This window comes from Phyllostomus discolor, chromosome 5 (genome assembly GCF_004126475.2).
Source record: "Phyllostomus discolor isolate MPI-MPIP mPhyDis1 chromosome 5, mPhyDis1.pri.v3, whole genome shotgun sequence".
Taxonomy (NCBI): Eukaryota; Metazoa; Chordata; class Mammalia; order Chiroptera; family Phyllostomidae; genus Phyllostomus; species Phyllostomus discolor.
This window is the reverse complement of record NC_040907.2, coordinates 10,763,943-10,778,000: the sequence shown is the minus strand read 5'-3', so window position 1 is coordinate 10,778,000 and position 14,058 is coordinate 10,763,943. Positions and strand designations below refer to the sequence as shown.

At 56.8% G+C, this 14,058-nt stretch overlaps 1 protein-coding gene across 1 annotated transcript in view; it reads right to left on the bottom strand.

Moving 5' to 3' along the window:
* Positions 1–4,372: 4,372 nt before the first annotated feature.
* The window catches only part of IGSF21 (immunoglobin superfamily member 21), a 229,286-nt gene continuing 219,600 nt past the window's right edge, over positions 4,373–14,058 (bottom strand). The window contains exons 6-10 of the mRNA XM_028513731.2: positions 13,548–14,022; positions 6,349–6,434; positions 5,796–5,988; positions 5,364–5,402; positions 4,373–4,611 (exon numbers count right to left, since the gene is read on the bottom strand). Of these exons, the coding sequence (XP_028369532.1) occupies positions 4,538–4,611; positions 5,364–5,402; positions 5,796–5,988; positions 6,349–6,434; positions 13,548–14,022 (867 nt within the window). The 3' untranslated portion in view covers positions 4,373–4,537. The remainder of the gene's footprint in view (positions 4,612–5,363; positions 5,403–5,795; positions 5,989–6,348; positions 6,435–13,547; positions 14,023–14,058) is intronic.

The window sequence follows — 14,058 nt, the reverse complement described above, 5'->3', positions numbered from 1 at the left end:
TACGTGACGTGGAGGATGGGAAACGAAGATTTTAGAACGTCAAGGTCAGAAGGTGGGGCTGTTGTAAATCACACACACAAAAAAGGCCTTCATTCTGCAGCCTCTCGCAGCCACACATTATGCAACGTGACTTTGCAGCTCTTCTCATCAAACACGGCAACCTATTTCTTCACCCCTGGAATCCGGGCTGAACTCATGATGTATCCTGTCCAAAAAAACACAGCAGAAGTGACAGGTTGCACGTTCCCTGAGGCGGTTGGAGGCCTTGTGTGTTTCGGCTCTCCCTGGCGCCTCTGTCTTCCTTCACCAAGCTCGTTTGCCGGATGACGAGAGACCACATGGGGCAGGAGCCCCGAGGGACCACCCCGCCCCCACCCGACTCAGCAGCCGACTCACACGCCACAGGGAGCCCAGCCAGCCTCCCGGACCGGCCGTCGACCGCAGCCTCACCAGAAATAATAAACAGCTGTCGTTCTACACGACCACGTGTTGGGGGATGTTCATTATACAGCATCACTGTGGCAATGGAGAACTGATACAAGAGCCACTGGACGGCGATCCTGTTTAATCTGTAGCGTTCATCACAATGCCCGGCCCGTGGTGAGCGCTTAGGAAACATTTGTTGAGTAAATTAATGTGCTGTCAGAAGCATTGATGTAACAACTTGTCTTTCCCCTAAATATACACTAAATTGTCTTCTCCGAGCCTTCGCTTATGTTCTTCTCTCTGTCTGGAATATTCCTCTCCATTCTCTGCTTGGTCAAACTCTATTTTTCTTCCAAAGCTCTCTGCTCATGTGTCATCTGTTCTCCGCGGCCTCCTCTGACACGCCCTCCCCCACTGCAGAGGCCTGAATCTCTTTCCCGCTAGTCTCCGGAGCACCGCAGAGGGTTTGTGCTGAGCGCTTATCACAGTTGGAGGGGCCGGGGTTATAGCCGAATAAATGCTCTCCCCGCCCTGGGCCGTGAGCTCCTGCAGGGTGGAGGGCACCTCCCGCCCATCTCTGCAGCCTGGGTGCCTTCGCAGAGCCTGGCCTGGGTCCCTGGGAGGTGCTCTCTCCTTCACTTATTCACCCACTCACCCACTCATTCATACACTTAATAAACAGCTGTTGAGCTCCTGCCAGGCGCCAGGTCCTGGCCTAAGCGCTGAGGATAACAAATGGATGCTACAGATGTGGTCCCCACACTTACTGGCTGACACTCTGGCCAAGGGTAAGGGAGAGACGGTCAATAAATAAGCGAGTAAACAGGAAAAGCACCCGAGGGTGGTATGCGCTCTGCAGGAAATGAAATTAAGGATGGCATGGTGGAGAGAGGGCCATGGCGGTCGGGTAGGTCCCCCTGAGGAGGGGACAGTTAAGCTGATACCTAAGTGGGGAGGAGGAGGAGCCCTGGAAAAGTCGAGGGGACGGGCCTGGAGAGTTCTAAGCAGCGGCGTCAGGCAGAGCCAAGGTCCCGAGGCAGGACTGGGCTTGCAGAGTTCGAGGAAAGGAGAGACGAGTGTGCGTGGAAGAGAGGGTGAACGAGACAAAGCCAGCAGGCTGTGCTGCATCCTGTAGGACGAGTAATGGGTTTGGGTTTGTTCCCTGGGTCTTAGTCTATTTGTCTACGCCAATCTACCACAGACGGGATGGCTTGTACACAACAGAGGCGTATTTCTCACAGTTGTGGAGGCAGGAAGCCCAAGATCGGGGTGCCAGCGTGCTCAGGGTCTGCCGAGAGTGCTCTTCCTGTTGTGGGCGGCCCACTTCCTGCCGTGTCCTCCCAAGGTGGGAGGGGCGAGGGGGCTCTCTGGGGTCTCCTTTCTAGGGGCGCTAGTCTCGTTCATGAGAGCTCCACCCTCAAGATCTCAGCATCTTCCAGAGGCCCCGTCTTCTAAAATCGTGACATTGGTGGTGAGGTTTTGACACATGAATTTGGCGGGGGACACAGACATTCCACCTACAGCAGGTGGGAAACCATGGGAGGGTTCTGACTTGGAGGTCACCATGGAATGATTTATGTGGCAAAGGATCTCTCCGGCCACTGTGGGGGGACCACATTATTGGGGGTGGCAAGGAGGCAGTCTGAAGACCGGATAGGAAGCGGAGGCAGGTTTGCAGGTGAGAGGTAGCTTTGGCCAGGGCGGCGGCCATGGGGAAGGAGAGAAGCCGGTGAACTGGGGATGAGTTTTGAGTGTGGAGTCAACGGGCTGTTTGGATAGGAAGGGACGGAGGAAGGAGATGAATGAAAGGTAAGCGTTGGGTCTGGTCACCCGGGTTGATGACGGCGCCACTGCCTGAGAAGGGGAAGGAGCACCATGTGATGGAAGGGAAAGTCAAAAGCTGGGTGTCGGCCACGTGAAGTTGCAAATGCAATTCGCTGTCCCGTGGGAGAGGGGAACACAACAGGAGGTCGGACATCGGAGTTTGGCATTCCAGGGAAAGGTCATGGCATCAGAGATTTGGGAGCCAAGGTGGACACGAGCTGCACTGGCCATCCAGGTCCTGACTTGGGCCGAGGCAAAGGGGCTATGATGACAGGGCCGTTGCTTGATTCCCAGCCCGATGCGCCCAGGACTTGGAGTTTTTGTAGGGATGAGTCCCTATTCCCAGGACATTTGCGTGGACTGGGGGAGGCACAAAAGTCTCCTTGAGGTCATGTGTGTCCTGCCTGGGAAGGGAGAAGCCTGGGCACCCTGAGCTAGCAGCGGTGGCTGAGGGCACCTCCTCCCTGCCCTCACCCCTCCAGCCACCCTGGCCTGTGCCTCTCCACAGCGGACGCAATGCACTGTGTCCACCAGCAAGCACAGGGAGGCTGTATCTTCCAGCCTCCCTTGCAGCTAGGTTGGGGGCTGTGACCGCTTCCCGTCATGGTCTTTGTCACCGCTAGGCTCGGCCCTTAAAAATATCCTGTGCCGCTGTGACAGATTCCCCTTGCTGCTGGGAGAAACTACCACACACGTAGTGGCTTAAAACCACGCAAATGCACTTCCTTAGCGCCTTGTCCTGGAGGTCAGGAGTCTGGAGCGACTCTGGGCTGAAAGTGCTGGCGGCGCCAGGTCCTCCTGGAGTCTCCCGGGAGAACCCGGTCCCCTGACTCTTCCAGCATGGAGAGGTGGCCTGCCTTCCGTGGCTCGTGGGCCCCTCCCTGCAGCACCCCAATCCATCTGTTGCTTCTGTTGTCACATTTCCTTCTAGTGCCTTCCCTCCTCCCTTGTATGAGGCCCCTTGTGACTACATTGGGCTCACCTGGACAATCCAGGGCACTCTGCCCATCTTAACATCCTTAAATATCCCATCGGCAGAATCGATTTTGCCTCATAAGGTAACATGTGCACAGGTTCTGGGGATTAGGACGTGGACATCTTTGCGAGGGTCATCATTCTGCCCACCACAGTGATCCCGCAGCCCTTCCCCCCTGCCCTGGAGAAGATTCTAGAAGCCACATGTTCCAGCCGGGGTAGCCATGAGACGAAAGAGGACTGCCCAGTCTGCTCTGGGCTTTTCATACCCCAAAGAATGTTTTGTGGTGTTAATGCAGTAGGACCCTGGGGCCGATGTGCTCCTGCTGCACAGCCGGTCCCATCTAGACATTAAAAGTGCTCCACGGACTCCCCTGGGCGACCCGCCAGTCTTGGCCACAGCTCGGAGAGGCCAACCATGCCCTCCCAACGACCCCTTCTTTCGCCCAGAGCTAACCACTGAACGGCACAGGGAATCTTCTTGTGGTTGAAGAGAAATTTATGGAACCTCTACCCCTGACTCACCTGTGACCTTGACTGATATTGGCCTTGGCCATGGGACTTGCTTTGGCTGCAGAAGTGTTCGTGGACACAACAGGCAGATGCTTTAATGGTGGGTGCACAGTTTGGGTTTTCCCCCCTCAGCTTCAGTGATCTACCTTTAAAGGATCGAATGTCAGAGGGTCACTGCCCCTTTAGCCTGAGCTCCCGAGCAAACACCCGTGGAGAAGACCCGGGTCCACCTACAGCCTGGAGTCGAGCCCAGGGAAGCAGAGCTGCCCAGTGAGGCCCGAGTGGATCAGCTTCACCACGCCATCCTGGACAGGAACCTAATCATAAATGCTGGTTGTTGCAGGTCAAGCAGATGTGGGCTGGTTTGTTATGCAGCATCATCCTGGCAACTGCTGACCATTACACTTGGCCCTGAGGACCCTTTAATTTCCTGAGAGCCTCTGGCCACTTCCCATGCCTGGGTGTCAGGGTCTGGGTGAGAGAGTGACCTGCATCTCTACCCTGCATCTGGGAAGGAGCCTGTCTTCCATCTCCCGTGTCACCCTGCCCCCGTCACCGTGCTGGTCCCCATGCCGGGTGCCAGGGGGCGCCCAGTTGCCATCACAGACCAAATGAAGAATGCAGAGCCACAGACCCAGGTGGGGAAAATCATTCTGTTCGTTTTAATTAAACCGACGGAAGGAGCCAGGGCAGACAGAAAGAGACTAAGAACGAGACTGGAAATCGTTTAGAAAAGAAATGAAAAGCGGTCGCAGAGATGTTGGCGCTGGGTGGAGAGCTGGGAGCCGCGGCCGAGCCTTCACGTCAGCTCCAGAACCACTGTCAGGGCGAGCACCAGGGTGAGCCGGACGCCAGCAGGGCCAGACGCGGAACCTGTGCGGGGCGGCAGGGAGCAGGGTCAGAGCCCGCAGACCCACCACGTCGCTGTCCGGGGGGCTCGGTGGCTGTGGCGCCCGGGAACAGCAGAGCTTCGAGGGGCCCAGTAAACAGTCTGGACTTCAGCGTCAGCACGCACGGGGCCCACCTATGGGTGGCCCCTTCTTTGCCCTGGGCCTGCTGGGCTGGGGCCAGGCTCCCTGGTGCCCATCAGGACCCTCCAGGGGGCACCAGGAGTTGGGGCCTCCGTTGTGAATTGTGGGATAGGTCCAGTGCGGGGACAGGAGAGCTGGCGGGCCTGGGAGCAGTGTCTGGGTCCCTTGGAGAGGCACCCGGTTTGGGGGAGCCTGGGAGGGCAATAGGAAGGGCCCCCGCAGAGCCATCTGGCTGTGCTCCCGACTGTCCTGCGGGGTGGTCCAGGGCCCCAGAACACAACCCCATGGTGGTCAGTGCTGGACACATGTCCTCGGGGCCAGGGAGGCTGAGCTCTCTGAGTCACTGTGGGTCATGTTGGGGACACACTCAGTCCCTGGAAATCCCCGCCGCTGCTTTGGGGTGCTGAGCCCCCTTGGTCGTCTCAGTGCCCGCTCCTGACTACCCGGCCCCAGGCCCTGTGACCTGGGGACAATGTGCTGCCTGCGGCTCAGGGGAGGGGCGAGGGCAGGCAGATGGGGGGTGTGGGGGCCAGAGCTTCCGGGAGCCTTGAGCATCGCGCTTCTAAGCGAGGAGCCCTGAGAGCGGACACTTACCATTGGAGTCCTCCGTTCCTCTCGGAATATTTGGGTTTTCTGTTGGGAGGAACAGAAAGAGAGCTAGAGGGTGGGCGGCTTCGGAACACAGCAAAGGAGCTCCCCTCTATCCGGATGGCACCTGCCAGGTGGCACCAGGTGCCCTGTCTCGGTGCAGCCACGCGTCTGTGGGCTGGAAGTGCCAGCCCCACCATGGCACAGAAGGAGAAGCCGAGGGACGTTAAGTGTGTTTGCCCAAGGTGGCCCAGCTGCTAAGTGGTGGGCCTGGGATTTGAACCCACAGATCTCTGGTTTTCATTGCTGAACTCCAGTGCCTCCCTGCGGGGTACCTTCCCAGGGACTCGGGCGCTTTCTGTTCCCTCCTCCTCGGGACTGTGCCAGCCAGGGCCTGTCCCCGGACAGATGCCCGGACCCCCATCCAGCGCGGCGTACCGAACACGATGAGCCGGGTGTGAGTGTCCGTGGAGCCCAGCGGGTTCTGGGCCGTGCAGCGGTACATGGAGCCGTTGAGCTCCGCGGGAACCCGCTCCAGCACCAGCTCCTTCCCGTCGAACTCCGTGCTGCCGTCCAGGAGGCGGCTCCCCACCCGCGTCCACGTGAACATGGGCTCTGGGAAGACTTGGTTCTGTTGGCCAGAGCAGGAAGGGGTCAGAGCCACGGCCTGGCCGGCCCAGCCCTGGCAGCGCGGTGTTGTCTGATAGGTTAGGAGGGGCGTCCCGCAGCACTAGGCAGACACTCTAGGGCTGGGCAGATGTCAAGGCCCATGAGCCATGCCTGCTCTGAGCTCCGGATGGGTAAGCAAAAATGCAGGTGCCTCTTGCCATTCCTCACCGAAACCAATTTTGCCATCACGAGATTAGCAGGCTGGGCTGGAGGTCAAGGGCAGGGTCTCAGAGCGTGCTGCCATGTTGCCGGGGATGCCAGTGCCTGGCTGGGGCCCCTCCCACTTCCTACCACCCTCCCAGATGCTCAGGGAGAGGCCGACCTGAAATCCATGGACCAGAATCCGTACTGTGTCCCCGACCCGGGCTCTGGTGGGCGTCATCGTGATTTTGGGTCCTTTGGGGGCAACTGAAGGGAGAGAAAGGCCAGGTCAGAGAGGTGGGTGTATGTGCGGGGGAGGGGGCACTGGGCAAGAAAAGGAAGGGGCAGGGGAAATGGAAGAGAAAGTTCCGGTCCAGTTCTGGTCCTGCTCCAGGATGCTCATTCCTTCCTCCCTTCATCCTGGCCCGCCTGCCTCATGCACACACACTTCCTGGGTCCCTGCAGGGAGTCAGACCCTGGCTGGGACTTGGGGGTTCCTGGGTGCACGAGGTGTGTGGAACCAGTTCCTCGCTGCCTTGTTTTCTCGAACCCCCATCTACTTCCTCCAGGCTTGGGCCTGGGCGTACTGCCCACAGAAGAGAGGGACCCGACACGCATCCGGTGTCTAACGTTGCACTAGGCTACCCTGGAGGGCCATCACACCCATCCCGGCTCTTAGAGGCAGGTGACCGTAAAGCCCCTTTTGCCGGCTTTAAGACCTAGGGCGGTCAGCGGCTTGCCCGAGGTCACGCAGCCAGGGAGCGGCAGAAGCAGGACTTCATGTCACCCGGGTCTTCGGAGGGAAGCAGGAAGCCCGGGAGTGGAGGAGAAGGAGAGCTGATACCTTCTCCCACCTGAGCTGGGGTCCCTGGGAGCTCCTGGGGGCTCCTGGGAGGGGTAGAGATGGTGGGGAGGGGTCAGCCCTGCCCTCACTTCCCTGAGCTGACCAACCGGGGCCTTTGCATGACCAACCGGGGCCTATGCAGCCGGCGGCCCCTCCGACTCCCGCCCTCACTGCTGCATCAAGATGTTGCTTCCGGAAGCCGGGCGCCAGCTGCTCTCGCCCCGGCACTTCCACCACCAGCCTGAGACCCATTAGCCGCTGCTGGCTGTCCAGCCTGGGCCCCCCTCCCCCCCGCCTGCTCCAAGAACACATCACCCAAAGGCATGTTCTCAGCCCCTGGAGTCTCACGCCTCTCAGCCTCTGGACACACAGAACGAGGAGAACCCTGGGACCAGGCCCAAGGCCTAGCCTTCTGCTCTCTGGCTGCACGAGCCAGTTCAGCTTGTTGGGCCTCAGTTCTCTCCCCTGTAAACGGGGACAACAGGCGACCACCATGTTGGAGGGGCTGCTCTGAAAGGACAGTGGGGGAGGGACCGGAGACCATAAAGGGTGTGCCTCTGCTCATGCACAGGAAATGCATCTGGAAATGCACAGGATGCTGATTACAAGGGATTCTGATCACAAGGGATTCTGATCACATAACTTTCCCTCTTTACCTCTCCTGAGCACTCTGCTCCAAGGGCAGAGTTGTGAAGTCTCATGGAAAAGATGCTCTAAGCTTCCCCCAGTAGTTCTGGGGTGTTCACTAAAACCACCACTCACCCACCCACACTCATCCATCTGTGCATCTATACCTTCATGCATCTACCCATGGATCCGTCTACCCACCCATCCATTCTTTCTGTCTATGCATCCATCCATTCCGCCGTAGCGTCCCATCCATCCACTCAAACATCCATTCTATCCACTTGTCCATCATTCCATCACGTTATCCATCCACCCATTCACCCACCCATCCACCCGTCTACCCGAAGACCTACCAGTCCACTCACCAGCCCATTCCTTCATCGGCTCTACCCACCTGTTCTCTATGGTACCCCTAGTCTGTGTCCATCATTACGCAGGGCAATGTTGAGGGCACAATGGTGAATGATGGATGATAATAGTAGCTCATATTTAGTTCCTGGGTACTTGCTCTGTCACTATGCTAGGCACTTTCTAGGCACTGCCTTATTGAATCTTCACAAACCCAGAAAAGAATGAGTTGCTATCAAACAAGAGTTTATCACGTAATGTGTTAGGGATTTTGCTGAGTCCTGTACCATGTGAACGTGGCAGGTAAAGATCCTGCCCATGTGGCACTTACACTCCAGTGGGGGACCCCAGAAATAAGGAACTATGTACTATATACTTGTAGATAGAAGTAAACATAATGCCAGAAAGCCTAACAAGGTAAGGAGTTGACGGGGCCAGCAGGAAGAGGCTGCGATAGGGTAGAAGATTTGAGGAGAGACCTGGATGAAGGAGGGATTGAGATATCAGGGTGAGATGTTTCCAGGCAGAGAGGAGAGTCAGTGCAAAGCCACGGAGGTGGACCTGGGCTGGATGCATTCAAGGAAGAGGAAGGAGGACCGTGTGGCTGGAGCGGGTGGACCAGAGGGGCGTGGCGGGTGAGCACTCCTTGGGTTTGATGCGGTGGGAGGTCACACAGGAAAACACAGTGTTCTTAAGCACACAGTTGGATGAACCTTAATGAACACGATTACCTGCGTAAGTGCCATCCCAATCACACCCCAGGGCATTCCTCTCTCTCCAGAAAGCCCACTTACGCCTCCTTTCCGTCAATGTCCACTCTCCGTTGGTAAAGATTGCTTGGATTCCTGTCACCAGAGGTTTGTTTTATGTTCTAGAAGCTCACAGACAGGGAATCACGCAGCATGTACTGTTCACTGTCTGGCTCCTTCAGCTCAGCATGTTCTGGGTTCCAGCCACATCGCCGTGTGAATCAGGAGTTCATCCATATGTATCGGTAAGAAGTACAGTTTATCGTATGCATACACTACAATTTTTTCATCCATTTTCCTAATCATGGCCATTAGCATTTCTCACAGGTTTTGCTGTTGCGAATAAAGCTGATGTGAACATTCATGTCCAAATCTTCGTGGCTGTGTGTTTCCCTCTCTCCTGGGTAAACACTTGGGAGTGGAAGCGTGGACCAGGGAGGAGGGGTGTAGTCACCTTTGGAAGCAACTGCCAGTTTTCTGAGCGGCCGTGCCGCCACCAGCAAAGGACGGGCGTTCTGACAGCTCTCCATCTACACCAACACTTGGTATCGCCGATCTCCCCAATTCCAGCCCTTGCAGCGCTTGTGAAACGGTAACTTGCAGACGCTTTAGTCTTCATTTCGCTGATGACTAATGATGTTATGCCCCTTTCTGTATACACATTGGCCACCGTTAGATCTTCGTTTTAAAAATAATTGAGTTTCCTTGTCATTATGAATCTGCCGTAGCTGTTTATATATTCTGAATGCAAACCCTTTGTCATACATTTGTGGTCAGAACACTTTTTTCTCAGTCTATAGTGTGCCTTTTCATTTTCTTAAAATTGTCTTCTTATGAGCAGAAGATACGGATTTTTATTAAGTCCCATTTACCAACTTTCTATTTTTCATCTAGTGCTTGTGGTGACCTCTTTAAGCAATCCTTGCCTGCCCCAGTATCGCAAAGGTATATTTCTATGTTTTGCTCGAGAAGCTTTATGACGCTGGGTTTTACATTTAGGTCTATGATTCATCTCAAATTAAATCTGCGTAGATGTGAGGTAAGAGTCCAAGTTCATTTTCTCTTTATGCGTCTCCTGGGTCATTTGTTAAAAAGACTTCTCCATCCCCATCGAACGGCCCGGGGTCCTTTGTCAAAAATCAATCGAGTCTATATATTAGGGTCTATTTCTGGACTCCATCCTGTCCTATCAATCTGTTGGCCTACCTTTAGAGGGTTTGCGGTGGGCGTGTGTGTGATTCATGATGTGATTGATAGTGAGTGGATCGATCAGGGTGAAGAATAGAGGAGGCACGTGGGGAAGCCAAAAGTTCAGTTTGGGGGCTACTGCAATGGTCCGGGTGCCTTGGCTGGGGGGTCGGAGAGGAAACTGTGAGCTGTGGCAGACGTAGGACATGTTCTGGTTGAGCTGTCAGGGCTTGGTGACGGCTTGGGTGTGACGCACAGGAAAAGAGTGGGGTTCGTGGGTGACCCCACATTTCCGGCTTGAGCAGTGGGAAGAATGAGGTCACCATCAACAGAGATGGGCTCTGGACCCAGCTGGGCATGTGTCTACTTGGAGGAGGGGTGGCACCGGAGCAGGGGGCAGTACCCCTGTTGGAGGGGACAGCGGAGGGGACAGCTAAGGGCTAACACAGGGAGACATGCGCCGACGCTCACTGGCCTGACCTTCGACGTCCTCGTCAGATGATTAGCGCCTGTGCCCAAGGTCATCTCGTCCACCCCACTGTCGCCCTCCCAGGCCAGGGCGCCGGTGCCCTTCCTGCATGAGGTGCAGACTCTCACGCAGGACCCACCCCGCCCCCCAGCTCACACCGCTCTCCCTGGCTCTTCCTACAGCCCCCCCACCCCAGGCAGACGGTACAACCCGTGGGCTCTCAGGGGGCAGACCGACCGGCCTGGCTGGGGGACCTAAGGAGAGCTCCTCAAAGCCCGAGTCCCCTCATTTTTAAAATGGGGACACAGATAACATCTCTCACCGCTTCATGGGGTCACAGCCCAGCGGCACGGAGAACACAGCTTACACAGATCCCGGCTCCCAGCACATGCTCCAAACGTTTATGAGGTCCCTACGGTTTCCTCCATTCCATAGGCCCGAAAACTGAGGCTCGAAGACCTACCTAAGAGGCCTGAGATCTCGCCAACTGACAGCAGCTGAGGTAGGACTAGGAGCCAGCCAGCCTGGGGGGCTCTTACTCACCCACCCAGTGTGGCCTCTTCACCTTGGTGGCTCTGCTACGTCCCCCTCTCCCTGAGTCCCTGGTGTATACACACACGTCCTGCTGGCTTGGGGCGGGGCAGGGTGCCATTCGTGGGAAGCCGGTGCTTGGCCAGGAGAGGCAGGCGGTGGCTTTCATGGGTGAGGCGGCCTGAGGAAGGGTGGAGGCGGCTCCCAGCCCAAGAGCAGGCTGTATCTTAAGGATGGGATGGGAGGAGACGGGAAGGCTGGAGGGTCCAGAGAGTGGGGTGGAGGGCGGTGGGAGGGCTGGCTCTGGGTCCAGAAGTCCCAGCACCTAGCACAGGGCCTGGCCACAGAGGGTGCTCATGAAGTATCTCTGGAATGATGAGCAAGTGGTACCCGGGAGTGGCAGTGGGGTGGGAGCTCATGACAAATGGCCGCTATGTGGAAGCATAGTGGCAGGTCACACTGCCTGCCTTTGAATCCTCTCCCTCTTACCTTTAACCTCCCTGGTTCTCAGTCACCTCCTCTGTGACACGGGATAATAACAGCGCTGCACTGAGCTATCACGAGGATTGCCAATTGGGTGGTTGGGTTATGACCGAGTTAATATGAGACAAGCAGCAGTCTGTGGTCTGCAGTAGGTGTTCAGTAAAAGTTAGCCCTAGTTATTACTTTCTGTCTGGGCAGGTGGCCTGCGGAAATCAAAGGGCCATTTAGTGGGTCTGAAGGGAAGCAACCCCATAGCCAGCCAAGGACGTCTGCTCTGGGGCTGGTGTGTTCAGTGGTTGGCATTGCAGGGAGGGAAGAAGGTACCATAGAAGTGGCTTGAAATCCCAGCTCTGTTTCTTACAAGTTGGTGACTCAGGGGCTCCACCAACCCGAGCCTCAGTTTTGCTCATCCAAAAAATGGGACTAGCCACTAAGCTTGTCCTTGTAAGGAATAAACGAGATAAGCCTTGCAAATGTTCCCGGCACACAGTACGTGCTCCATGTCCAGTGAAATCCTTTCCCTTGGTGTTTGGTGTACAGTCAGTGCCGGAAACAGAAGCCCTTTGGATGCCCTGACATAAGCTGCAGTCCCCACCCTCATCGGTCGGTCATTGTTATCTGTCCTTGGTCACGAGGGGTTAGGGGGCTGGGAGGGCTCCACGCAGCACCCATCGCCGCAGGAGATGCAGAGGACAAGCCCAGGCATTTGGTGCCCCAGGAAGAGCTTCTGGGTGCTGTAGGTCAAGGTCCAAATGGCCTCAAATAGAGAGAACCAGTACAGTGCAGGAGGCGTGCCTGCCTCCCCGCCCTGGCTGCCCAGTCAGTGCAAACACTGGCTCGAGGGGTCTCCTGTATTTCTGGTAGAGAAGACTCCACATGTGCCCTCCCCTTGCCTCCACCCAGCTGGGAGGAGACAGACGGGGGAAGGCGTCAGATCTCAGGGAACCGCTCAGGGATGCCCCGAGCTAGTGCTTTGTGGGAAGAGGAAGCAGGTTCTCAAGCCGAGCGGGCCTTGGGCGTCCAGTTTCCTGGTGGCGCCCACCTCCTGCATCCCCAAAGACAACAGGGTGGTCATTGTACTTAAAAGTGTGAGCCAGCGTGGTGTCCTCCTGTGTCTTTTGTGTTCCTGACCCCAACTTGGCAAAGCTCCCTGACCCTGGTCCAGCAGGCCTCCGACCTGCCCTGTCACTGGCCCTGACTTAGTGACTGTCCCCTGGGCTCACGGGTCTTTTATTTCATACAAAAAAAACCTCTTTGTCACCTCCTATGTTCCCGACTAGGATGGATAAAACCTTCCCGGACCTTTCTGTGACCTGGCTCAGCAACACCCCTGCCCCCCAAAGAGTCCAAAGTCTGTGCTCTTCCTGCAAGCCTCCCTGTGTTCTCTGTGTTTCTTTCCAGCCTTGAAAACCTGCTATGTTTTCTAACATGGATCCATGTTCTTTTCTTTAGAGATTTTATTTATTTTTAGAGAGAGGGGAAGGGAGGAAGACAGATGGATGTGCAAGAGAAATATCGATCGGTTGCCCCTCGCACACTCCCAGTTGGGGAGCCGGACTGCAACCCAGGCATGTACCTTGACCGGGAATCAAATCGGCAACCTTTTGGTTCACAGGCTGATGCTCGACCCACTTAGCCACGCTGGCCAGGGCTGATCCATGTGCTTGACCCTGATGGACCAGCCTCTTGTGACCTCCTGTGCTCCTGACCCTGCCCGGTGAACTCCCCCACCCTTGCTAGACTCCCCCATGTCCTCCTATCCAGCTCAGCAAACCTGCTCAAGAACCCGGACTCTGCCCTTGTTGGACGGCTCAGCTGGTCGGAGCATTGTCCTGTGCACCAAAAGTTTTCAGGTTCGATCCCTGGTCGGGACGAATACAGGAGGCAACCAGTGGATGTTTCTCTCTCACATCGATGTCCCTCTCTTTCTCTCCCCCTTCTTCTCTCTCTAAAATCAATAAATATATCCTTGGGTGAGGGTAAAAGAAAAACCCAGACTGTTACCTGTGTGCCTGCCCTGCCTCCAGGTTGCTCCCTGTCCTCCCCATCTCCATGACGGCCAGCAGCCTGGGGCCCTTATTCCAAGGCTCCCCCCACCCCAGCTCGGCAGGAGCCTGCGGAAGGGCAGCCCTGGACCTTACCCAGCGTGACCTCCGCCTGCATGGGCATCGACAGCGCTGGGTGCTTGACCTCGCAGCTGAAGAGGGCTTCGTTGTCGATCTGCGGGTTGAGTGTCCAGGTGAGCAGGCTGCGCACCTCCACAGTGCCGTCGCTGCCCGGGGTGTGGCTGTGGCGCAGGAAGTAGACAGGTTCGGAGCTGTGCACCCAGCGGGGGAACTCACGGCTCACCACCGTCTCCGGGATGTTCTCGGTGGTCGGCTGGAGGAGGACGCTGGGGTCCGGGGTCAGGCCGCGGGACGGCCGCTCGGTGTAGGGGTGCCCACCCCGGTTCTCAGTGTCCAGCAGGGACAGTGACCTCTGCACCTTGGTGTCATCCAGGTCACGGTGCAGGAGGCTGCGGAAGGGCCTGCTGTCCTGGAGGGGGCCGGAGCTTGCAGCGGGCGGCTCCGACAGGGGCACCGCGTCAATCGGTTCCCCATCTCTTTTGAAATAAACCTGGAATCACAAGGAGGGGGTGGGGAAAAGATTTCG